The sequence below is a fragment of the Colletotrichum truncatum genome (assembly GCF_014235925.2).
Source record: "Colletotrichum truncatum strain CMES1059 chromosome Unknown Contig_0001, whole genome shotgun sequence".
NCBI lineage: Eukaryota > Fungi > Ascomycota > Sordariomycetes > Glomerellales > Glomerellaceae > Colletotrichum > Colletotrichum truncatum.
Genome location: NW_027222398.1, coordinates 506651 through 530848, shown reverse-complemented (window position 1 = coordinate 530848; position 24198 = coordinate 506651). Strand labels below are relative to the sequence as shown.

Below are 24198 nucleotides of genomic sequence, written 5' to 3'. Positions count from 1 at the left end.
ACCCAAATCTTCCCATCCCATCCCCATCAGCAAGGCCGCCAGCCCGTAAGACCCTTTTTTAACCATTTGCTGCCCCGTCCTACATCACCACCTTCTCCCCTTCTCCTCCTCTTGCCCCCCTAGCCCTCTCATCAATTTTCATCCTTCTTTAACCCTTCGGTTTACCTTTCGTTACCGGGGTTGTGGCTTTCACGCCCACACATCACCTACCTACAGGGTCTTTGTTTGCGACAAACCGAGACACCTCAAAACTCCTCCCCTATCCCGTCATACCTGACCTGGGTCTTGTTTACTTTCCGAGTGTTTTTTTTTCTGGGAGACGAACATCATCGACCCTGCCTAATCCGCCCACCACCATTCTGGGAAAAGCCTTTCCGACTGTTGCCAGTATCACTATCAGCATTCGCTATTTCTGTGCTCACCGGCAGCAATCATGGCGTATCGCGGGGGGAACGGGAACGAGTACGAAGGCGGCCATAATATGCAGGACCTTCCTCCTGGCTCTGGTAGAGTAAGCTTTAGACCTTTTATCAACGACTTGACTGTCTTTTTTTCTCAACCCGCTAACCTGCCTGCCTTTTTTTCCAGTACCACATGCCGCCCCAAGATGAGGGAGTTGACGATGCCGGCCAGTCTCTGTTGAGAGACCCTCACCCAGTAGCTCCCTATGAGAGCCACCTAGGCCCTGCCGAAACGCCTGGCCGCCCAGTTTCCGCATACAGTTTGTCAGAATCATACGCTCCTGGCGCCGGCGCGCGAACACCAGTTCCCGGTGAAGCCTTCGCTAGCGGCTACCGTTCCGAGCTTGACACTGGAGATGGCGGGTTTGGCTATGGCCGTCCTGCTTCCACTGTCGACGCCGACGAAAGTTGGGTCCGAAGACAGCAGCCCGGTGGCCAGTCTGGCGGTCTGAAGCGTTACGCGACCCGTAAGATCAAGCTTACTCAGGGCTCCGTCCTGAGTATTGACTACCCCGTCCCCAGTGCCATCAAGAACGCTGTTCAGCCCCAGTACCGCGATGTTGAGGGCGGCAGCGAGGAATTCCACAAGATGCGCTACACCGCCGCTACTTGCGACCCTAATGACTTTACCCTTAAGAATGGTTACGACTTGCGGCCTAGAATGTATAACCGGCACACTGAGCTCCTTATCGCCGTTACCTACTACAACGAAGACAAGGTTCTCTTGTCCCGTACACTTCACGGTGTTATGCAAAATATCCGCGATATCGTCAACCTCAAGAAGTCCACCTTCTGGAACAAGGGTGGCCCCGCCTGGCAGAAAATCGTCGTCTGTCTTGTTTTCGACGGTATTGACAAGACTGACAAGAACGTACTGGACGTTCTGGCCACCATTGGTGTGTACCAAGATGGTGTTGTGAAGAAGGACGTTGATGGCAAGGAGACTGTTGCTCACGTCTTCGAATACACCACCCAACTGTCCGTCACTCCTAATCAGCAGCTCATTCGCCCCGTCGACGATGGCCCGTCAACTCTTCCCCCCGTCCAGTTCATTTTCTGTCTGAAGCAGAAGAACACCAAGAAGATCAACTCCCACAGATGGCTCTTCAACGCGTTCGGTCGCATCCTGAACCCCGAGGTCTGCATTCTCCTCGATGCTGGTACCAAGCCCAGCCCCCGATCGCTGCTTGCTCTCTGGGAAGGCTTCTACAACGACAAGGACCTCGGTGGTGCTTGTGGTGAAATTCACGCCATGTTGGGCAAGGGCGGCAAGAAGCTGCTCAACCCCCTCGTTGCTGTCCAGAACTTCGAGTACAAGATTTCCAACATTCTGGACAAGCCTCTGGAGTCATCCTTCGGATACGTCTCTGTGTTGCCCGGTGCCTTCTCTGCCTACCGATTCCGCGCAATTATGGGTCGCCCATTGGAGCAGTACTTCCACGGTGACCACACACTGTCTAAGATTCTGGGTAAGAAGGGTATCGACGGAATGAACATTTTCAAGAAGAACATGTTCTTGGCCGAAGATCGTATTCTTTGCTTCGAACTGGTCGCCAAGGCTGGCCAGAAGTGGCATTTGTCCTACATCAAGGCTGCCAAGGGTGAGACTGATGTGCCCGAAGGTGCTGCGGAGTTCATCTCCCAGCGTCGTCGTTGGCTCAACGGTTCTTTCGCTGCCTCTCTCTACTCTCTCATGCACTTCGGCCGCATGTACAAGTCCGGCCACAACATCATCCGCATGATCTTCTTCCATGTTCAGCTCATCTACAATATCCTCCAGGTTCTCTTCACGTGGTTCAGTTTGGGTTCTTACTACCTGACAACAACGGTTATTATGGATCTTGTCGGAAATCCTGTTGTCTCAGACGATCCGGGTGTGGCACGTCACGGTTGGCCTTTCGGTGACACTGCGACGCCTATGGTCAACGCCCTCCTCAAGTACTTGTATCTCGCCTTTGTTATCCTGCAGTTCATTCTTGCTCTGGGTAACAGACCGAAGGGCTCCAAGTACACGTACATCGCTTCGTTCATCGTCTTTGGTCTCATCCAGTCATACATCCTGATTCTTTCCATGTACTTGGTTGTCAAGGCTTTCGAGACACCTATTGGAGAGCAGATCAGTCTCGATTCTGGCGAGGACTTTGTCAGGAGTTTCTTCGGTGGTACCAACGCTGCTGGTGTTATTCTTGTCGCCTTGGTCACTATCTACGGTCTCAACTTCCTCGCCTCATTCATGTACCTCGACCCCTGGCACATGTTCACTTCGTTCCCCCACTACCTGGTGCTCATGTCGACTTACATCAACATTCTCATGGTTTACGCCTTCAACAACTGGCACGATGTGTCCTGGGGTACCAAGGGTTCAGACAAGGCCGAGGCACTTCCCTCTGCTCAAGTTAGCAAGGGTGAGAAGGACGAAGCCGTCGTCGAAGAAATCGACAAACCGCAAGAGGATATCGACAGTCAGTTCGAATCCACTGTTAAACGTGCCCTGGAGCCCTTCAAGGAGGTTGAGGAGGTTGAGAAGCCTGATCTTGAGGACTCGTACAAGTCTTTCCGTACCGGTCTGGTCGTGTCTTGGCTCTTCTCTAACACGTTCTTGATCATCGTCATTACGAGCGATAACTTCGACTCGTTTGGCATTGGCGTAAGTTATCTTATCAATCCTCACGGAATCTCTGGACTAACAGATTTTAGAAAAACGCATCATCTCGTACCGCCTCCTTCTTTGCATTCCTGCTGTACTCCACTGCCGTGCTGTCCTTGATCCGTTTCTTCGGCTTCTTGTGGTTCTTGGGCAGGACTGGTATCATGTGCTGCTTCGCCAGAAGGTAACCAGACCAAACAGAGGTGTTCAGGCAGGCTTTGGACGTCTCGACGTCGTTGTATGGTATACCAGAGGGAAGACTGTACTCTCACTGTCTTTGGCTCATTTCTAGGAATCTGTCGGTGTTTGAATTCAGGGTATGTGTTTGATAATAAAGGGCACGGGACGTGGCAGATCCTTCATGAAGTGGCCGAAAAGGTCAGTAAAAGTAGTATTCGACTAGTAGCATTCCGGGCGTTTTTACATGACTCGATTATCCTATTCCACGAAATGAAAATGATTTCTACAATGCAAAACTGGACTTATTTGATTGATGAGGAAGTGTAATGTCCAGACTTTGGATCACCTGATCAGTGAGCCGAATTGATAGACGCTCAGGCAAAAGCACCTTGTTGGTTGGTTCCATTATTGGTAGGAAAACTGGGGCCGGTAGATCCCCGGCAGAACCAGGCTCTGACCCTATCTTATCGCGAAGTGATGTGACCGCATTGACTGGTGCCCAGTCGGCCCGCCCAAGGCTGCCTTTCGCTGTGGCAAGAATCGCAACATCACAACAGGCACAGCTTTTCCTTCCGGCTGACATATCATAGCCTGCAAGATCTAATCGGGGCTGCCAGGAGCTTCTTTTCAGGTTGCGCACCTCCTTTTGACGTTTTCCCGCCTTCATCTTTCTTGCGACTGCCCCGCCCAAAACACCCCATCTGCATTTCCCCTCCTCCGCCAGAGATCCGTCAAGATGTTAAAGATTTGGTCTATGGTGCGTTGGCTGTCGAAAAGTACTGGGGAAAAACATATCACTAACTCTCCTGACAGAAGAAGGAGCAGCAGAAGGCCGAAAATGCCGACGCTGCTGGTGGTAAGAAGAAGAAGGTGACAGCAGCGCAGCTGCGGGTGCAGAAAGGTAAGACGGCCCCATGACTGAAGTCTGACGACTAGTTCGCTCACGAGTGGTGTTGCTAGACTTGTCGGAACTTTCTCTTGGCTCTACAATGAAGACAGACTTCCCTGATCCTGACGACATCCTCCATTTCACCCTTACGATCGAGCCCGACGAGGGCATGTACCGCACCGGACGCTTTACATTCAGCTTTGACATTAACCAAAATTTCCCCCACGAGCCGCCAAAAGTCCGCTGCAAGGAGAAGATCTACCACCCCAATATCGACCTGGAAGGCAAGGTGTGCCTAAATATCCTGCGTGAGGACTGGAAGCCGGTGCTGAACTTGAATGCCGTTATCGTCGGATTGCAGGTAAGCTGAGACAGTCATGCATGTATCAGAGATCAAGAATTTGACTGACTGATGTTTTACTGCAGTTCCTCTTCCTCGAGCCGAACGCGTCTGACCCTCTAAACAAGGAAGCGGCCGAAGACCTGAGACTGAACCGCGAGGGCTTCAAGCGCAACGTCCGGACGGCAATGGGAGGTGGTACCGTAAAGGGCGTGAACTACGACCGCGTGCTCAAATAAGAATATTTAGACACGTTTGCGGCTTCCTCACCTGTAGCTTGAGCCCTGGACGCTAGGCCCTTGAGACAAGGCCGGGGAGGCCAAGGTCTATTGAATACCAGTGGCCGGTAGACAGTTTGTGGCCGGGGGACGGCACGTGCGCATTCGGAGGGCCGGTGGGCATTGCAGCAAAGCATCATCGTCCGGCGTTCATGGATATACAGATTTACGAATTACAGAAGGCGAATATTGGGCAAAGGCATCCATTCAATCTGGCTAGAAGAGATAAGATCTGCAGCGGGGGGTTGAGTATGGAATTCGAGCTGGGTGCTCGGTCAGCGGAGGAAAATGGAGCAAGTAGAGCAAACAGACAGATGATATGCGGGAGCGTGTGAAACACAATTGAGAATCAATGAGCAGTGTCTGGAATGCAAAAAACGTTACTGTGTTGACACGAAGGAACCGATCAAACCAATCATAGGACCATGTTTTTCCTGGCAAAAGGCAAGTAACCAAGCAACCAAGCAGCCAAGCAAGCACGCAAAGAGTCACAGCTTCAACGAGAGAGGAGTCATCAGGGTCCGACAGCCTAAAGTGTTGGACGCAGGCCGTTACCGCAGGCACAGCTAGAGGCCGTAGCCGGCGAGGTGGCTGTCGGTGAGAGCCCGCAGCGGTCCATCGTGTATGACTCCCAGCTGGAGATTGGACTACGAAGTCGGCGTGGTGGGCTTCGCTGCCCCACAGCACCCGCGCTCGCCGGCAATAACGTTGATTGCTCCGCGAGGTCTTAGGTAAGGTCGCTGTCAAATAGGAATCGGCTCAAGTACAGGCTACCCCGTGGTGGCAGCAAAGGCCCTGCTTTCTCCAATGTCCCCAGTACCCGCCCTCCCACTTGACGGCCCCTTGCCGCCCCCTACCGAACCCCGGACGCTTCTGAAGGTTTCCCCACCACAGGCATAGGCCAGACGACGCTGGCCAGCCCACCAACGAGGCAAGCTGGGCCGAAGTCGGGGGTCAGCTCGCCCGTCACTGTCCAGTAAAAAATTTCCCAATTCCAAACGCCTTTTCCCATCAGTGAACTCTGTCTTTTCTCATCAATTCCAATCTCTCCTCCTCTTCTTCTTCTTCTTCCTTACAAACGACTTGTACGGATACCCTCTCCACTCCCCTCTCCCCCCAAAACACCACAGTTCAGAATGGCCTCCCGCGGTTTCTCCAAGGCGCTTCGCCCTATGGCTCGCCAATTGGCGACCAAGCCTGCTACCCAGCAGCGCACCTTCGTTGCTGCCCGCAGCCTCGTCCGCGCCTCTGCCCAGGTTTCCAAGGCCTTCGCCGGCTCTGCCCAGCAGCAGACTCGCGGTGTCAAGACCATTGACTTCGCTGGCCACAAGGAGGATGTCTACGGTATGGAATAGACGACCCAGCGAGTCCCTGAAAAATGACTGGCGAGAGATTAATTGCTAACTGTTTTGTCACAGAGCGTGCCGACTGGCCCCAGGAGAAGCTCTTGGTGAGTCACAATCGAGCAACTTGAGCAAAAAAATGGTCAATTGGAGCTAACAATCCCTCTAGGAGTACTTCAAGAACGACACCCTCGCCCTTATCGGCTACGGCTCCCAGGGCCACGGCCAGGGTCTTAACCTCCGTGACAACGGCCTCAACGTCATCGTTGGTGTCCGCAAGAACGGTCAGTCCTGGAAGGACGCCCAGCAGGATGGCTGGGTTCCCGGCAAGAACCTGTTCGATGTCGATGAGGCCATCTCCCGCGGTACCATCGTCATGAACCTGCTCTCCGACGCCGCTCAGAGCGAGACCTGGCCCGCCATCAAGCCCCAGCTCGTCAAGGGCAAGGTACGTTAATCTAGCTCGCAATTGGCAAGCTAATTCAGTGAAATTGACACCTCCAACAGACCCTCTACTTCTCCCACGGCTTCTCCCCCGTCTTCAAGGACGTCACCAACGTCGACGTCCCCAAGGACATCGACGTCATCCTCGTCGCCCCCAAGGGCTCTGGCCGCACTGTCCGCTCCCTCTTCCGTGAGGGTCGTGGCATCAACTCTTCCTTCGCCGTCTTCCAGGACGTCACTGGCAAGGCCAAGGAGAAGGCCCAGGCCCTCGGTGTCGCCATCGGCTCCGGCTACCTCTACGAGACCACCTTCGAGAAGGAGGTCTACTCTGACCTCTACGGTGAGCGTGGCTGCCTTATGGGCGGTATCCACGGTATGTTCCTCGCCCAGTACGAGGTTCTCCGTGAGCGTGGCCACTCCCCCAGCGAGGCCTTCAACGAGACCGTTGAGGAGGCTACCCAGTCCCTGTACCCCCTGATCGGTGCCAACGGCATGGACTGGATGTACGAGGCCTGCTCCACCACCGCCCGCCGTGGTGCCATCGACTGGACTCCCAAGTTCAAGGACGCCCTGAAGCCCGTCTTCAACTCCCTCTACGACGCCGTCAAGGATGGTTCCGAGACCAGGCGTTCTCTCGAGTACAACGGCCAGAAGGACTACCGCCAGAAGTTCGAGGCTGAGATGGAGGAGATCCGCAACCTGGAGATCTGGAGAGCCGGCAGAGCCGTCCGGTACGTCTACATCCACATACCCCACCTCAACCACTTGAAGACACCTAGCTAACAATTCTTTCTCACAGCTCTCTGCGTCCCGAGAACCAGAAGTAAACGGTTCGACCTTGTTTTTTAGATGATGAGCGGGGAAAAAATTTTACTCGGAACGGCTATTTCCTAACCACTGTGCTGGGGAGACGGGGAACTTTTGTACTTATAAACCGGATTCTTGGGGATCTGGGAGCCCGGTTCAAAAGTTTGCATCTTGGACTTTTGGGATCCTTCAATACCATTTCATTTTACGTCAAAGTCACTCGACGATTCATTTTTCTGCTTCGAATGTGCTCTTCGCATTCTGTTCCGTGTGCGTGTGTGATTGTGTGCGTGTGTGTCTATGCATTGGCCTGCCTCAGGAGAAACGAAAGAAGGTTGGTCCCTGCATGAAGGAAATGACTCGATAATTGTAGCTAGCGTTATCTTGCCCATTGCGACCCGATTTGATGGCCCCATGTTTGTCTGTAAACTTTGGCAACTGGCGGGGACGAAAATGGAGTTTCCTGGTGTTGCGAGGATTTAACATGTGCATCGGAGGCCGCCGCTGCCGCCAATTGTCGGGAGGCTTCGCAACTTGTAAAATGTGCATCAATCGCCCTCTTTCATAGCTGTCCCATTACGTCTCGTTTAAATTTGTAGAGATGATGACAGACCGTTGTTAGTTCGACTTTTTAAAACTGAATTGATAGCGTGGGAACTGTGTGTGGTGGGACAGGTGACGCTTGTGGTTTGTGATTCTAGCAGAAAACATCACCACTCTGGTACTGGTGGTGAGCGTAGAGGCCTGTACTTGTTCCCTGCCCGCCCTTAGCGCGCGAGTGATTGTTTTTTCTGGTGCTCGGGTGTATCCGATGTGTCCAGAATTCAAGACACCAGAGACACTGCCGAAAGATCGACATGGGTAGCGCCACTACGGCGTTTTTAACTCATTCGGTGGGCGTGGATTGAGCAATAATGGCTGCTACAGACATTGGGGCCGGGCCATTGATATGTTTGTTTGGGTGTTTGAAGAGTGAAAGTTCAATCAAAATCAGCCATGGAGGCCGGATGCTTACCAGCTTCATCCGTGATAGTCTCACCGTGACAGCGGGCTCACCTTGAGTCCAATTCGGTGGCCTCGGTGAGTCGGTGTATGATTTTGCCGTAGCGACGAAAAGCCCCCACCCCCTTTGTCTGTGCATCCCTCCGGCAGTCGTTGCTGCGTCAACAGCAAACAAGCCAGGGCCCCTTCCCACCCCCTTCATCTCACAAGCGAGCCCAAAATGGCTTTTGTTCGGTATTCAATCGAAATATCAATCAATTGACGATTCACTAGTCTCTTTAAACATTCCACGCGCTTGCGAAAAAAAAGAAGCCTACCACACTCGAACTCTTCTGGAGTCGCGCACAATGACGCCGCTGTCACCAGCAAAGGAATCTAGACTGAACATTGCCACATCCCCTACTGAAGAAACAACCCGCGGTTCCTTTGAGCAGCACCAACGCTACTACGAGGTCCACACCGACACTGAGACAACCACGAGTGGTGATGGTAGTAGCGACAACACCAACACCAGCAGCACGAACACTACTTTAACTTCCCCCACAAACGACACCGAGAATATGCCACCGTCTCCGCCGAATTCTTCGCCGTCGCCGCCTTCCGCGCCGCCTACGGCAATCAAGCCGCAGCGCCATTCTCGCGTGATGTCTGGCACCGCGCCCTCACCGCTCAAAATACTCGCGGGTTCCGAGACAACGGAAAAGCAAGCGCGGAGCCCTCTGCGCAAGACACTCCTCTCTCCCGACAAACGCTTTCCCATCAGGGTGAGCAACTCGACCATCGAGTCTCCTCGTTCTTCCTCTGTCACATCCTCTTCTCCCCAAGAGCGTAGCATCAGCTTGGACGAAGCCATGAACGACAACGAGGGACTCAAGCACGCTATCGAGATTTTCGAGGACGACGATGTAACTGGCCTCGAGAACGATGATCAAATTACAAATGACACAAGCATTATGACTGTTGCCGAGACTGGCGACCATCAGCCAGAGGCCGATATTGGCTACGAGGACCAGAGCAGTCTCAATGCCCCCGACGAGACCATGATGAGCGCTTTTAGCACCTTCTCCGCCGTTCCTAACCTGACCACTTTCGCGAAGCTTGGCCTGACACCCCAAAAGTATTCCAGCATGAGCGGCACGACCCCGCGAGGGAGATCCGAGACCATGCACGAGCAGACTCCGCGAGAGGGTGGAAATACCACAAATCTTTTGGATTTTACCGGCAGCCAACGGTTTCCCCACAAGTCGCCCTCCAGGCGGGGAAACACGTCGCCTTCCAGAGCAAACCCTAATGCCACTCCCGCGCGTCAAATGTCAAACCTACTTGACTTTGACATCCCCCCTCTGCCTACACCTCGCAGTATCCCGACCATCACACCGCGAGAGCTCGAGAGCCTGAAGTCGAACTTCCTCTCGGAGATTAGCAGCCTGAAGGCGTCGCTGAGCGGCAAGGAGGCCGAGGTCCTCTCCCTCAAGGCCGCTATCGGCGATGCTGAGAAGCGGGTCGGGCAGAGCCAGGAGGAGGCTCGTGAGGAGCGGTCGCTGCGCGAACAAATCGCCGAGGAGAAAGATGCCTGGGAGAACAGTAGCCGCGAGATGGAAGCAGTCCTCCGCAGCGTAAAGGAAGAAATTGTTCAGAGCACCCGCGAACGCGAGGAGCTCGAGTCCAAGCTGGCCGAGAGTGAAGCCCGTCGCGAGGCCGCTGAGACCATGGCTCAAGAGGCCGAAAGCAAGCTGGCCAGCATGCGCGCGGGCAAGCCCGAGAAGGAGGGTTCGTCCGATAAGAAGGCCGGCGCCGCTGCGACGTCTAAGGAAGTCGAAATCGCCGTCGAGCGTGTCGCCCGCGAGCTACACGCCCTCTACAAGGGCAAGCACGAGACCAAGGTCGCCGCCCTCAAGAAGAGTTATGAGACTCGCTGGGAGAAGAAGGTGCACGAGCTCGAGGTCAAGATCGAGGAGCTCACCCAAGACAACGAGAAGATCCGCGTCAGCCGCGACGCGGCGCCTCGCGTCGACCCTGCTCAGCAGGCCATGCTGGAGGAGCTCAAGGCCAACGCCATCACCGACTCAGCTCACATCAAGGAGCTTAGCGCCGAGGTTGAGAAGCTCGAGGCTGTAATTATGACGGTGAAGGAGGACAACTCTGAGTTGCGCCACCTGCTCGCTCAGGAGCGTGTCGAGAAGGGTGAGCTCGTCCAGCTTGCTGAGGAGATGATGCAGATGCAGAGCAGCCACGCCCAAGAAGCCGAACGCGAACGCGAACGTGAACGCGATCGTCAGCGTGAACGGGAGTGGGAGCGTGAGCGGGAACGTGAGCGTGAAAGAGATCGCGAGCGTGAGCGTGAGCGCGAGAGGGAGAGGGAGCGTGAGAGAGAGTATTCCCAGCCCCTGCCGCAGCGCAAGACGGCGACCACGCCTGCGCGTACTCCCGGCGGAGCCCCCGTCAGGAGCCACACGGACACCAACAACTTCCGCAGCAGCATTGGCCGCGGCTCGGGCCTCAAGGCGCCCGGTTCCATCGCTGGCCATGGACGCACCGGCAGCGCTGGCCCTGCGACCAAGGGTCTCCCTCGTCCCAGGCCCATGAGCGAATTCGGACCGCGAAGCGGCATCATGAGCTCCATCGAGAAGATGGGCAACCACCGGGCACGCGGAGATTAAGCAATCCCAGCATGAATTTTTCTCCTCTCTTTTCTTTTCCCCCCCGCAAAGACTTCTTACGACGGCAACGACATGAAATGGACGAAGCATTTACCCCCAGGTGGAGAGGAAGAAAGAGAGCATTGACGTAACGAACTGGCGTCACGGTCCTGTTTCGGCTTTTGTTTGATACCAAAAGGGACACAAAATGTCTGATTAAGGACTTCCAAATGGAAGATGGTTGTGGCGTTTTTTTTATAATGTCTTTTTTTTTATGGAGTGTATTACTGTTGATGTTGAACGGGGGCGGCTGTCTGTGTTGTTTTTTAGCTGTCCCGTTTGTTTGCGGAGTGAGAGGGGGGTGGGTTTTGGATTCAACAAGCCTCTTCTGTCCGCGGCGACACGTACATACTCCTCCTTGAAAATGGTAATGTTCAGTCCATCGCATTGATTTATTTTTTATTCACTATTCTTCATGTTGTTGTTGTTGTTGTGTATTGTCTAATCTCGGGCCCGGTGGTTTCGTGATGCATGTTTGTTGGATTTTGTCTAGTTGTGTTTTTGTGCTGTGTCGTGTGTCTTTTCGTCACCGGCATCATCATTTATCAACTTTTCCCTTCATCATCATCATCATCTTGCTACGCACCGGCTGGCCGGCTCCCAATGTCTGCTGAGAAACCTTTGCTCTGCGAGGTCGCGGTCGTTAGACAGTATTCAACTTTTATCAAATTTCTGAAAATGAATTGTGTCGTTACTTGTGTTGTGATGTGTGTCGCATGTCTTTTGTGTGTAGGTTGTTGTCCCTGTGTTATATAGGACTCGTCTGGTTCGATATACGCGAAGATCTTATCCGTATACTATACCTTAGTTTGTGGTTTCATGTGGTACCCGATATGAAGTCTGGCTGGCGGGTAAATTTTGTCACGAGACTTAGTATATCATACGAAAGGTAATTCTAACCCAACCCTGTTAGACACGGCCAACTTGATCATCAGTTTCCTGTTTTCAACTGCCAATGGGTAGATCCTGCTAAACAAACCGAAAAGCCATTATTCATCTTCGAAATGATAACATTGATAAATTTACTCAAGGACACTCTAGTCGTTTCTGGCAGTTGTCATCGAGGTATTCTCGAGGGCCCAGGCGAGCACACTCGTTCATGATCCAACCGGTCTCTATTATCCCTATTCTCCAGGAGAAAAAAAGCCGAACCCTGAATTTCATCAAATCACAGTTTCTACTCCTGGCGATTACCATGTGCTACATATGCAGGGGGAGGCACCCGAGGTATCAGCTCCCCATCCAGCTCTTCAAACTCAAGCCCGTCGAGCGCCGGTGTACGCCGATGTTGCACCACAGGCCAAACTCTGACGCGGGCCGCCGCGAACACGATAGCTACGCAGCCAACTATCAGAACAGTAAATTGATGACGGGAGGCGGGGTCCCTTCGACTGATGATGTTCATGATGGGCAGGACTATCAAAGTAGTAGCGCACTGCAGCGTATAAATCACACCAGCGACTCGACCTGCGAACTTGGCCCGGATACGAGAACCGACGAAAGAAAAAAGCAGAGCGGTGCCGTATGGCACGACGCCCACGCCAAGTGCCGCAAAAACCATGCCTGCGATCACGCAGCCTTTCGATGGCAGTGGGATGAGTAGCGACCCCAGGCCAAGGGAGAAAGCCGAGGTAAGAAGAATGATGTGGTCGCGGCGCTGTGGAGTTCGGTTGGGGTTTCGTGACAGGAGGCAATTGAAGATGGATAGCACGCTTCCCAATGTCATTGCTGAGAGGCAAGGAATGAAGTAATCTTTGGTCAAATGATCGGTGGCTCCAGAGTTGTCGTCGAAGCGCGCGGGTATGAATCGCTTGAGAGATGCCATCGAGGCGAACGCCAGTGGAGTTGCGGTAACCGTAATGATTAGCAGAGATTTTCCAGGCGAACGGAAGACAGCGGATAGGGCTTCTTTCACGGGCGATCGAAATTCGGTGTCCACGATGTCTTCCTCCTCCCTGTCCTGATCGCTTGCCTGTTGCTTGTGTCGCGAGTTGGCATATGCCCACAACAGAAGCAGCGTCAAGCTGCATAGAATGCATAAGATGGCCGGGAACATTACACTCTTATAATGGTCCTCTTGGCTATTTTCAGCAAAGAGCAGGCTGGTTAGGTAGCCTAGGATAGCGGCGCAGATGATGTTCGTGAGGTTTGTAGATCTGCATGAAAGTAGTTAATAGGGGGAAGTCTATGAGATAAACCATGCAGTGTGACTAATCGAGGCAAAGCCGAAAAGTTGAGACTTACAGAGTTTTACTGTCAGAAACTTCAGTAACCATGGCTAAGGCAGTTCCCTCGATGACCGCCCCAGACATGGCGGCAACGATTGTAAAGCACCAACACCACCACATACTCCAACTAACCAGGCTTACAATCAAGAGTGCTTGGAAAAACAGCCAAAACACCATACCGACAAATGATATAGAACCGCGTCCGTATCTGTCAGAAAGACCGCAGAAATATTGTGTAAAGAGGAGGCCTGTAGACAAGTTAGGATCTCACGCCGTGCGCAAGAAGAAGCGCCAGAAGAAGCAGGCATGTACTTACCACCTACGGCCTGGAGAACTCCCGTGATAAGATCGTTATGCCCCATCATCTTATTTACATCATCCATGTTGCATCCCAAGTCATAATTCGGCATGGAACGGTCCTTTGGCAGGCCATAGTAGTCGTAACAAATGGCTCTGCGGGTAAGAGAAACGACAGGCCGTTCGAGCAGAGAGGCCCCCATGTAAAAGCAGTAGGCCATGGGAATCATGAGCAACGAGCGGCTATCATAAGCCCCAAGGGCACCAGACCGATTATGGGCGGTGATGCTGGCAGACATCCTGGCTGGCTCTCCGTGATCGGATTGTTGAATGAAAAATGTCGTAAGGGTCGCTGTCAATTTGAAGATTGATCCGCAGCGCGTACAGAGAAATGAGTTACCCTGGTAGGTGCCAAAAAAAATATAAAGCGATCCGTGTTCTATTGCCGTTTTGTCTACTTATTCTTTTGTATCTCCGTTATCTGCTCCTGAAGCCAATGCAAGAGTGAATTTTAGCTCTTGGTGGTTCAAGGGCCCCAATCTACTGGACATATGTGAACCAATCTTTGAGTTTATTTCTGAATGGGCCTTCCCATTTTATAATATCCCCTGACCTTGGGCTTTCTCTGTGTTAAAGTTCCCAAGCGAAGCGGCTCTTCGTATCTTGTTAATCATAAGCGCGTGAGTAAACTTGCTTTCCGCCAACCCAGGTCTCCTTAACCTTGAGGTCCCGCAGGTCATCAATATCCATGGACTCTAGAGGCTCGTCTAGGACAACCCAATCGGCCAAAGCACCTTCCTTAATGATGCCAGCGCGCCCTTCCATAAAAGCGCCGAAAGCGGGGGCCTTGGTGAACCCAAGCAAGGCCTCATCAAGGCTTAAGGCTTCCTCGGTGTGCCACCCACTAGGGCTTCCATTTGGTCCATAGCCCGTGCTGGGATCCTTTCTGGTCACGGCAGCGTAAATGCCCTGGAAAGGGTTGGGAGGCTCAACAGGGAAGTCACTACCTAGGATGGGGTGGACGTCAAGGAGTGAGCGCATACGATAGGCCTCGTTCTTGGTTCGCTCAGGACCGAGTCGCAGCTCAGCGTACTTCATGTCGGAAGTTGCGTGAGTTGGCTGAATAGAGGGAAGAATACCGATGGCATGGATTCTCTTCTGGTCGTCTTCGTGAATGATTTGTGAATGCTCGATACGGAAGCGGCGCTGGGCCTGGCATTCTGCCAGATCTCCTTCAGGGCACGCAACCTTTAACCCAGCCTCCAATGCATCAACGGCAAGACGGTTTGCTAGGTCTCCAATGGCATGGATATTCACTTGATAACCAACAGATGCCCATGATTTGCCAAGTTGGAGCAATGTTGAAGCGTTGACAAGCAGAGATCCAGAAGTGTCGGGGCGATCGCTGTAGGGTTCTATCATAGCACTTCCCCAGCTTCCAAGAGCGCCATCTGGAATGTATCAGTATTTAATCATGGGCATAAAGAAACTAAGCAGCTGGGAGGACAGACCTGCAAAGAGCTTCACAGACTTGACACTAAACCGATCGTTCTCCTGGAAGACGCGCGCGGCATCATCCGGACAAAATGTGTTCCGCTGCGCACATTCCAGCATGGCATAAACCCGGACAGTCCAGTCGTCCGTGTGAGACATATCTGCATACACGTCGAGCTGGTCCGGGAAGACTCCGGCATCGTGAATGCCAACCAAGCCGACTTCGTTCAATTTCGCCATAGCTGCGGCGACAAATGCTCGCTTCTTCTCCGGGCCAGGCTTAGGCCAAATATTGGTGATCAAATCCATGGCATTATCGCAGAAGACACCCATACCCGGTTCCCTGACGATCTCGCCACCAGGGACATCGGAAATGTCTGCCGGCAGAAGATCCAGAACCGCTTTAGACACCCACGTACAATGAACATCAATGCGATCAAGCATGAAGTATTTGCCCTTCAAGAGCTCGTCTGCTTCAATGTCCGCCTTTCAGAATCTTAGCACAGTCACTCAACGAAGAGAGATGAGGTCCAACTCACAGCAGTTGGCATTCTGCCATACACATTCTGGTCCCACCCGATTCCTCGGATCCATTCGTCCTTGGTGCCGGCCTCAGGATTGCTATCAACATAGTTTCTCAGACGCCCTCTAACGTCGTCCAGTGTGGCCGCGCCGAAAAGATCGGCCGAGGAGAGAAACTCGCCGTACTGAATGAGATGGCCATGACCATCCCACAGGCCGGGAATCACGTAGCCGACATTCGTTGTCAAGCTCGCGTCGTCCCAGGGAAAAACTCGGGTGAATTTCCCATCAGAAACCGTGAAACATTGGGCAGATGGCTGGTCTTCATCGTGTGTGCGAACGCCCTGGTAGCAATAAGTGGCTTCTGAGATATCACCATGTAGAGGTTGTTGGAGACGCACGACTGCCAGTGCAACCACGGCAACGGCAGCTGAGAGACCGAGACCCCACCTCAGGATTGGAGTTGAAGCCATGATGGTGAAATCTTAGTTGAGCATCAAGATAGCGTCATGGACTGTATGATGGCAGGCCTCGAAATTCAATGTGGAAGGTTGATATTCTTATCGCCGATGTGATAAGGATCTGCGTTATCTTATCGCTGGCTTCGGGGACGGACCAGGGATCATGGTTTGTGTCTACTGTACTGATCAATTCACATCCGACGATGGAATTAAAGGTTGTCCTAATCATGGCCAAATGTTCAATTGGCTTAACGGCCAAGCTATGAATAAGGTTTAGCGAAGGAAGTAAGAGCAGGAAAGCTTTCTGGAGCCGAAATTAGCACCATTTCCCCCACAGTGGGCTGCTACGTATGAGCTGAGGAATATGACCGGTACTCGTGACAACCTCACCTACATTTTTTATCACCGGCGGCCTGGCCTGGTACCTGACCAGCAGCATACGAAGCTTTACATGTCAGATTCCGCCAAGACGGCATAACCCTTTGGGGGATTTCTTGGATGAAGACTGTACAGGACTCTTCATTCGCAGCCTGCCTAATGCTTTCAGGCTGCAGTTGGCTTAATCAGTCCACACACTGCGAGCACGTAAAACAAAGATTACTGTACCGTAGGCTAATGCAGGTCATACTTCACGTAGAAGAGGAACCCGAGTATTCTGTGTCATCCTTATAGAGTATCTTGGCCCCAGCCTTACAGATTCAACTCTTCATTCTTTCGTTGTTCATATACCAGCTAGTATTTGATAGATGTCGCCAAAATGAGAGTGTCCAAAGAACAGCTCGAGAGTCTCACGGAGACAGACGTCCGAGATCCTATTCCCAAAGAATCCCTCCTTCCGGCCCTCACTTCACCGCCATTCATACTCTCCGCATCGCTCATCAATGTCCGAGACCTAGGTGCCGTTCCGGGCTCCGCCATCCGCCCAGGTCTCGTCTACCGCTGTGGCACTCTTGAGGTCGCAGCCCAGGACCCTCACGCTTTGTCCTGGATTGCTGCCAACGTAAAACATATCTTCGACATCCGTTCTCCTCGGGAACGTGAGAAGGCTCCGGACCCTGATGTCGAGGGTGTCCAAAACACTTGGTTCGACAGTACAGGCATTGACACACAGCCTATTTTGGATGAGTTCGTCGAGGGCGGTGGCGAGGCCGGGGTCAGAAAGGAGTACCTCAAGGTACTGGACATCTACCAGCCAAGCTTCCGCGCCGTACTGGAGCACGTACGCGATGGGCCTGGTGAGGGGTTTCTATTCCATTGCACAGGTACGTGAGCCATATTAAACGAACGCCTCAGTTGCCTGGTGGGCGAAAGGCAATCCAAAGTGTCGCTCACAGTCACCCAGCCGGTCGAGACCGCACAGGCGTGTTGGCAGGCATTCTACAGTCTCTTGCCGGCACAAAGCCTGATGACGTTCGCTTCGATTATATGCTCTCGCGCATTGGTACCGAACCAGCCCGTGAGAGGCTGCTTAAGTATGCACTTTTGGGCACCGCGCTTGCCGCCGAGGATGATCACCCCGGGTTCTACAATATGTGCAGCCTGCGTAGGTCCTGCTGGGATGCCTTTGTCGCTGGCGTTGAGGAGGAGTATGGAGGGTGGGAAAGCTATGTGACCAAGACACTGGGGTTTTCAAATGAGGATCTTGAGAAGATTAAGGATCACCTTCGCGGGACACAAGCGCTGCCCAACTGACATGACTGTGTTTCAAAGCCCGATTGCGGCGTACATATGCCGCAATAGAACGCACACCTCTTTGCTACTGGCTAAATTATAAAGCCAAAGTAATCACTCCAGAAGCTGGTAGTAGTCTACTCAAGTTGTGACCGAAAAGGCAACTTCCACCTCAAGTAAGAAAAATTGAGTATCGCTAGGCTTGCTTGAACCCTCCTGAATAGTCTGCTAGCTTCTCTGAACCACAATCTCGACCACAGAGGTTATGAATCTTGAATTGATTAAGATTGCACATGTAAAGACATATGACCTTCCACATAGAACTCGAACCTAAGTAGGAAACTGTAATGAACCGTTAGCAGCGTCAGCCGGTCAGAGCTCCAATATCAACATATTGGCTGCAGTTTCAACACAATCATCATTGATCTTCTCAGCAACCAGAAACTGCAGCACAGCAAGCTCTAACATCTTGCGGACTGAATCCGTAGATACATCAGAGTAGGGAACAGTGTTTCACAGGTTTAAGACAAAGGGCAGCTGGTGTTTCTCTCCTCTGAAATTTCAGACCAGTAAAATCCAGCACTCTCAATGAGGAAAAATTATGCGCCTCTCAAACTGTGGCATTAAGTGATTCCGCCAGGAGCCTGAATATTTCTGGCATATCTTCTTCATATCATAGTAAACTGGCGGGATGATTTCCTGGTATCATCTGAGCAAGAACACGCACGTAATCGAGGCTGGCTTGCTTGTGCGCTTCACCTATGCCTATGCCGACTTTTCCCCGTCCGATCGACATGGCACAAGACGAACAGCAGATGAGAGCAACGCCGCGCAATTGTAAGCAAGATAACAATGATAACAGCCGCGGACGGCGATGAGAAACAGGGGGAAGCTGAGGATGAGAGGCAAAGTGCAACAATGCGCATCCTTGGTGCCTTCGTCGGTTGTCTCATCAGAGGATTCACTTACGCTTTACGGCCCAAGTTAGAAGTGTGAACGCATGAAGACCCCTCAACCACGATCCGAAAAGGTGTGATAGGCTTCAAACAAAACGGGGGATGGCCCTTCCCCTCAGCGATCCTCCGTTCTATCACAGGCTGGACTCCAGCGTAACAGCTTCCGCGACCACTCGACGGCCTTGAGCCCGCAAAACTGACGTCGATTCCTAGGCAAACCTTCGTGTACCGTAAATTGCCTATCGTTCAACCGCACCGTCATTCCGACGGATGGACCTTGGCGAGCACCTTGAAAACCGTTTTGGTATAGATGGACTTACACATCTACGCGTACCGTTGCGCATGACATCATATCCCTTCAGCCACATCACCACACAACTGTCGTGTTACTCACTCTAATTGGCTGGATCATTATCTAGCGCCAACGTCTGATCCGAGCGGGACAGGGGTATGAGGCGCAATCCAATAGACGCCCTTCCCTTACCACACCCACTACGTCACCAGCCACAGGACCCTTAAACTTGTTTTTGGTCTTACAGATTGTTCTGGACCTCTCTTTACCACACACACTCAGGCTGACCTCAATTCCATCGAAGGAGCACTCACCTGCCTGCTATCCAGTCCGGTTTTTGCTTGTGGCTTCACACCCAAAATAGGTCTTCCTACGTAAGATGTAGCACACCAGGCTCCCCCATCGAACTCACGCCTTCAACTGCAAGGGACGTCACATTCAGGGTCCAACCCCCTCTCGTCATCCGCCAACAGAGAAGCTAGTAAAGAGACATGGGCTAAGATGCAGGTTTTGGACCCTTTGCACATCATTCCCGCCTTTAACCCCCCATGCTGAGGACTTTAGAGAAGTGAATAGTTCGTTCACAATGTCGTAGCCCCTCCCTCCCCTCGCTTTGAAACGCACATTGGTTCCCGTAGATCTCCCAGGTTTGACATCATCCCTTTGGACCCCGATCTCGAGACCCCTGTTCGGGCTGCGAACTCTGTACTCTGATGATGCCATCCCCAACATACTACCGCTCATCTGACCAACCATCGAATACAACTTGTAAACGAAGCCAGCCTTACAACGTCCATCCTCAAAAAAGCATATAAACATTCATCCTTTCCCACCATCTGCTCCATTTCTTTCTACATCAGCATCAAGCATCAAACAAACAACCAAACAACTATTCTACAAAGCCTCAGACTTACAGTCTACCCAAAGCAAATCAAACCAAACCAAACTACTTTACCAAACTTTTACAACCAAAAAAACCACCCAACATGCCTCTTAGATCCACCCGCCACACCACCACCACCACCGCCCCCCGCCGCGGCCTCTTCTCCCGCCGTCGCGCTCCGGCCACCACCACTCGTCGCCACCACCATACCACCACCACCAGAACCACCCGCCCCAAGCGCGGTGGTCTCTTCTCCCGCCGCCACGGCGCTGTGACCACGGCCCCCGTCGTCCACCACCAGCGCCGCAAGCCCTCCATGGGCGACAAGATCTCGGGCGCCATGCTCAAGCTCAAGGGCACCTTGACCCGCCGCCCCGGCCAGAAGGCCGCCGGAACTCGCCGCATGCACGGCACCGACGGCCGTGGCTCCCACCGCCGCTATCGCTACTAGATGAGCGGCTGTACCAACACGAGCAATTCTTGCAATCAATCAGCGTCTCTTTTGTAACGGTTCATGATGATGAGAAGTCGTCAGCTCTCGGGTAGAGCTGAGCGAGGATAAAGATGGATACCACTTTTGTACCACTATTGTTTTTGAGAAGAGCGAGTTGGTTTGAAGATACCACGTCTGTATATGACTCTACAAATGCAAGCACATGGCACTTTAGACATTGTACAATATCACCGATGATATAATTGAAAGAGAACTTGTTTGTGATCTGATCTGGTCTGATTTGAAGTACAATTGTTCCTAGGTAAACTTATCTGCCTACTACAGTGACAGTTTAGTGATTCCCATGACCGGTTACTTCCCAGACGAACCCAAGTTAACAAACAATCTCATGCTGTTGGTTAGTGTGTCTTTCCTAGCTGATCTAATCGTATGCGACGTCTCATTTATAGGAAGAACCTTTCTTCCAAGGCTTCCGTATGTAATCGCCCGTTTCTGGGCTAAGAGAGACAGACCGATTGAAAAGGACTTCTTATACCTTGGTATATCCGGCAGAGTTCTTAACCACGTCGAGAGTTGGCAAAAGTCGGATGCCTGAGCCAATAAGGCTCCAGGACTTGTATTATGACCATGTTGCCTCAGTTAATCTTGTCGACGGCGAAAATCCTTTTGTCGTGCTGTGATGAAGTAGGAAATGGCGCATGAGCTGCGCAGGGCGGACTGCCCCTTATACTCTGCTAATTTGTATTAGTACCTCAGATGGGATTTAGGTTAAGCAATAAATTGTATTATCTCACTTACACAAATTGGTCAAGGGGGAAAATCGACTCATAGCTTGGCGTTTCGGTTGGTAATCCACTCTGGTACTGGACAGGAAACGCAGCCGCAATGAAATGCGAATTAGTCGACCCAAAAACCGAGGCGGTGGATTATGATTGGTGAACCAAGGCAGTCGTTAAACAGAAAGTTATAGTCCACGTCGCGTGTGGTGCTGCTTCAAGGACGAAACAAGTGCCTGCCTTGAGTGGCAGCAAACAAGTGAAGGCGGTCGAAGAAAGCAACAAAGAACTCGAGAATTCCTGCTAAATGGACCGAAAAGTGTACGGCCATCGTCCCTTTGTTCTCTAAAGAGCCTCAAATATGACCCAAGAATCGGCGAGGAGCGCACTTGGTCGCATCCTATTGCAACTCATCGATCTCTAGCGCATCCGAGTTTGTGGGCTGGTATTGAGGCCCAAAGCGACGGGTCGGAAGGGACGTGACAGGCTCGATTGGGCGAGGGATGCGAGACTGCCTGGAAGAAATAACAGAAGACTCCCTATGGTGCTTGCGTTCATTGACGAGGCCAAGGTCGTCAGTTATATTCTCCTTTGCCGAGCAAGCCTTCATCGGAAGGTTCTTGTCACGCAGAGTAAGCGCATTAGTACCAATCAAGCCAGCGAATTTGGTTGTCAAAGCATCGCGTTCGTTGGCTGGGGCATTTTGAATTTGGAGAATGGCATAGGCGCGGAATTGCGTCTCTAGATCATCCAGATCATCCTTGCTGGGCGAAGGGTGCTTCTTAGTTCCAAGGTCATATTTATCGTGGAAAAGGCGGACACCCTCCAAATCGAGCTTAAGTTTGCGCTGATTTATGCCACTAGAAACGCCCTCTTCCTGGGCCAGAGTTGTCAAATGGCGATCATCGATCTTTGCATATCTTCGGGAAGGGCTCTCCAAGGGGACAGCCTTCTTGTCGCTCCGAACACGGGGAGTCGAAGCGCAAAGGGGTTTCTCAGAAAGGAATCCCTCGAGGTCATCGTCAAAACCCTTCTCGGAATCGAAAGGGTTCAGTGAAGGAATCGGTGGGATGTTAGTTGAGTCGAGGCTGCTCTTGAGACGATACTCGAAGGGAGTAGGTGTTCGAACAAGCTCATGTGGCCCAGAGAAGGGATCGTCAGACGAACTGGAACCACCGCTAAGGAGCGACCGCCCATCGTCAGAGACCGGCTTTCGCAATATGCGACCACCGACGATACTCCGTACCTTTTGGTTGTTCAGATTGTTTCCTTCGTTGAGCCGAATTTCGATAGAGCTGACCGGAGACGCTTGGCCGACTTCCTCAATGTGGAAGTGTGCCGCAGGGTTAGGGAGGTCGCATGTGGTCAGAGCAATCGGTGCAGAAATCTTGCCACGAATCTTCGACTTAGGGGTGGCTGTGTTCGGCTGAAAGACATCTAAAACCTTGCGGACTTTGGATATGACCTTCATGGTCCGAAACCGTGAAGATTTAGAGGAGTTGGCAGGGGTGCTATTTTGAGAGCCACGAGGCTTAAGTGCCTCGGTGGCAGCAAGCATTGCGGCAACTTTGTCATTAATCATGATGTGGTTGTCAATTGGGGGAGCAGGTGTCAGCATCCCGCTATCCATCTCTTTTGCAAGCCCGCCAAGTGGCGCCGTCGTGGACCCTGTGAGAGGGACATCGTACTTTTTGCCAGTGTCGAGAATGCTGGTCTTTGATTGTGGGAATGGCTGCTTGGAAAGCTGTACCTCAGAGCCTTCAGATATGTCATGGCGAGTGTTACGCTTGGCTCTGCGGCGTGAAGACTTTCGAGGAATAGCTGGAGCCAGATCAACAGTCTCTGACGTCTGAGTTCGGGACTGTTCTGAGGCAACACCTTCCTCAAATGGAACAACAACGACGTGATCATGCGAATCGACGGCCATGTTGGTGTTCGCAGGAGAATGTGCAGAGGCAGCGCTGATTGGTCCGATACCGCAGAGGAGAACAGATGGATGGCTGGCCAGCCCGTTGGGATGGTTGTAAATAGTGCTCTCCAGGAGAGCACTTGCCAGACGGTCAATCGTTTGATCTTGGCTGCCTTGAGTCATAGGGTGCTGACCGTGACCAGCACCCGTATTCAAGACAGGCACCGAGAGGTTTGTGGTCTCTGAACGGAGTGTCAGTTGAGCCTATACAACATGATCATATGATTCTTTCTCACCTCGGGGCTCGGGGGCTCGGGGATTGTTGCTTCTATCCCGGCGTCGAGACGCCAGGGAAGCGAGAGTACTCATCGACTTCTTTTTCATCGTGCATGAGTGCCGTGTTAACAAGGGGTTGAAATGGAAAGAATAACAAGAGTAAAAGGGAAAAATGAAGGAGCAGAACAAATCAAGTTGAGGTGCTGATGATGTTAGAGAGAGTGAAGAAGGAAGCAGAGCAACGAGGAGACCGGTGCTTTACTCCTCTGATGTCAAACCACAATATACTTAGCTGTTGAATGGCAAGTAAATAATCTGAAGGCAGAGCTGCCTGGAGATTTACCCGCCTGATGATGGAGTCGAAGACCGAGCGTTCGAAGCCAGCAGCCGCCAACCTGATGACAGGCTGACGTTGTTGCGATCTATGGTATGGCAGAAAGAAAGGTTGTTGCGCAGAAACCCGTCGCGTTTTTCCTATGCGGAGGAGGGCGGTGCGGCGTTGAAAAAAGGAAGCGAAGCGGCCACGAGGGGGATGGGGCACCTGATCTCTCGTCCGAGTTATTCTTTGGGCAGGTTCGGTCTTGCCTCTGGTAAACATCAAGCTTGATATCGTGGCTTCCCGTTTGTAGCTTGGAGCCCTCTGTTTCAGTTCATGTTTGGTTGGCTCTCAGGGGAGGAGCAGAGAGCGGAGACTGGGAACAGCCTATCACATTCGCCAGGGGGTGTCGTTCGTGATTCTTCAGCAGGTTGCGGCTTGACAGTATCCAAGCCGCAGCTCACTCTGAAGAACGTGGACGAGGCGTCGGGGCTTTGTCCGGCGTGACGAAGCTTACTCCGAAAGTCAGAGGCGTCAGGGCTTTGCTCACTCAAGAGTGCTCGCTGGAGAAAA

At 52.3% G+C, this 24198-nt stretch overlaps 8 protein-coding genes across 8 annotated transcripts; 5 read left to right on the top strand and 3 right to left on the bottom strand.

Moving 5' to 3' along the window:
- Positions 1 to 433: 433 nt before the first annotated feature.
- Positions 434 to 4756, top strand: CTRU02_200136 (chitin synthase; the record flags this gene model as incomplete). The annotated part of the gene is made up of 8 exons (XM_070203641.1): positions 434 to 511; positions 589 to 3108; positions 3152 to 3351; positions 3401 to 3425; positions 3920 to 4045; positions 4102 to 4189; positions 4249 to 4538; positions 4604 to 4756. The coding sequence occupies 8 exons, from the start codon at positions 434 to 436 to the stop codon at positions 4754 to 4756; spliced, it is 3480 nt and encodes a 1159-aa protein (XP_070062223.1).
- A 1175-nt stretch (positions 4757 to 5931) lies between these two features.
- CTRU02_200135 (ketol-acid reductoisomerase) lies at positions 5932 to 7409 on the top strand (the record flags this gene model as incomplete). Its single annotated transcript, XM_036723254.2, has 5 exons — positions 5932 to 6139; positions 6214 to 6245; positions 6308 to 6586; positions 6646 to 7313; positions 7382 to 7409. The coding sequence occupies 5 exons, from the start codon at positions 5932 to 5934 to the stop codon at positions 7407 to 7409; spliced, it is 1215 nt and encodes a 404-aa protein (XP_036585043.2).
- Positions 7410 to 8738: 1329 nt separating this feature from the next.
- CTRU02_200134 (uncharacterized protein) lies at positions 8739 to 11051 on the top strand (the record flags this gene model as incomplete). Its single annotated transcript, XM_036723253.1, has 1 exon — positions 8739 to 11051. One exon carries the CDS (start codon positions 8739 to 8741, stop codon positions 11049 to 11051), a length of 2313 nt encoding a protein of 770 aa, XP_036585042.1.
- A 1216-nt stretch (positions 11052 to 12267) lies between these two features.
- On the bottom strand, positions 12268 to 13728 carry CTRU02_200133 (major facilitator superfamily transporter; the record flags this gene model as incomplete). The annotated part of the gene is made up of 3 exons (XM_036723252.1): positions 12268 to 13246; positions 13335 to 13566; positions 13635 to 13728. 3 exons carry the CDS (start codon positions 13726 to 13728, stop codon positions 12268 to 12270), a joined length of 1305 nt encoding a protein of 434 aa, XP_036585041.1.
- Positions 13729 to 14281: 553 nt separating this feature from the next.
- Positions 14282 to 16104, bottom strand: CTRU02_200132 (amidohydrolase 3; the record flags this gene model as incomplete). Its single annotated transcript, XM_036723251.1, has 3 exons — positions 14282 to 15066; positions 15127 to 15595; positions 15649 to 16104. 3 exons carry the CDS (start codon positions 16102 to 16104, stop codon positions 14282 to 14284), a joined length of 1710 nt encoding a protein of 569 aa, XP_036585040.1.
- Positions 16105 to 16849: 745 nt separating this feature from the next.
- On the top strand, positions 16850 to 17784 carry CTRU02_200131 (uncharacterized protein; the record flags this gene model as incomplete). The annotated part of the gene is made up of 2 exons (XM_036723250.1): positions 16850 to 17354; positions 17435 to 17784. The coding sequence occupies 2 exons, from the start codon at positions 16850 to 16852 to the stop codon at positions 17782 to 17784; spliced, it is 855 nt and encodes a 284-aa protein (XP_036585039.1).
- A 2213-nt stretch (positions 17785 to 19997) lies between these two features.
- CTRU02_200130 (uncharacterized protein) lies at positions 19998 to 20345 on the top strand (the record flags this gene model as incomplete). Its single annotated transcript, XM_036723249.1, has 1 exon — positions 19998 to 20345. One exon carries the CDS (start codon positions 19998 to 20000, stop codon positions 20343 to 20345), a length of 348 nt encoding a protein of 115 aa, XP_036585038.1.
- A 1179-nt stretch (positions 20346 to 21524) lies between these two features.
- Positions 21525 to 23417, bottom strand: CTRU02_200129 (uncharacterized protein; the record flags this gene model as incomplete). The annotated part of the gene is made up of 2 exons (XM_036723247.1): positions 21525 to 23275; positions 23330 to 23417. 2 exons carry the CDS (start codon positions 23415 to 23417, stop codon positions 21525 to 21527), a joined length of 1839 nt encoding a protein of 612 aa, XP_036585036.1.
- Positions 23418 to 24198: the final 781 nt, after the last annotated feature.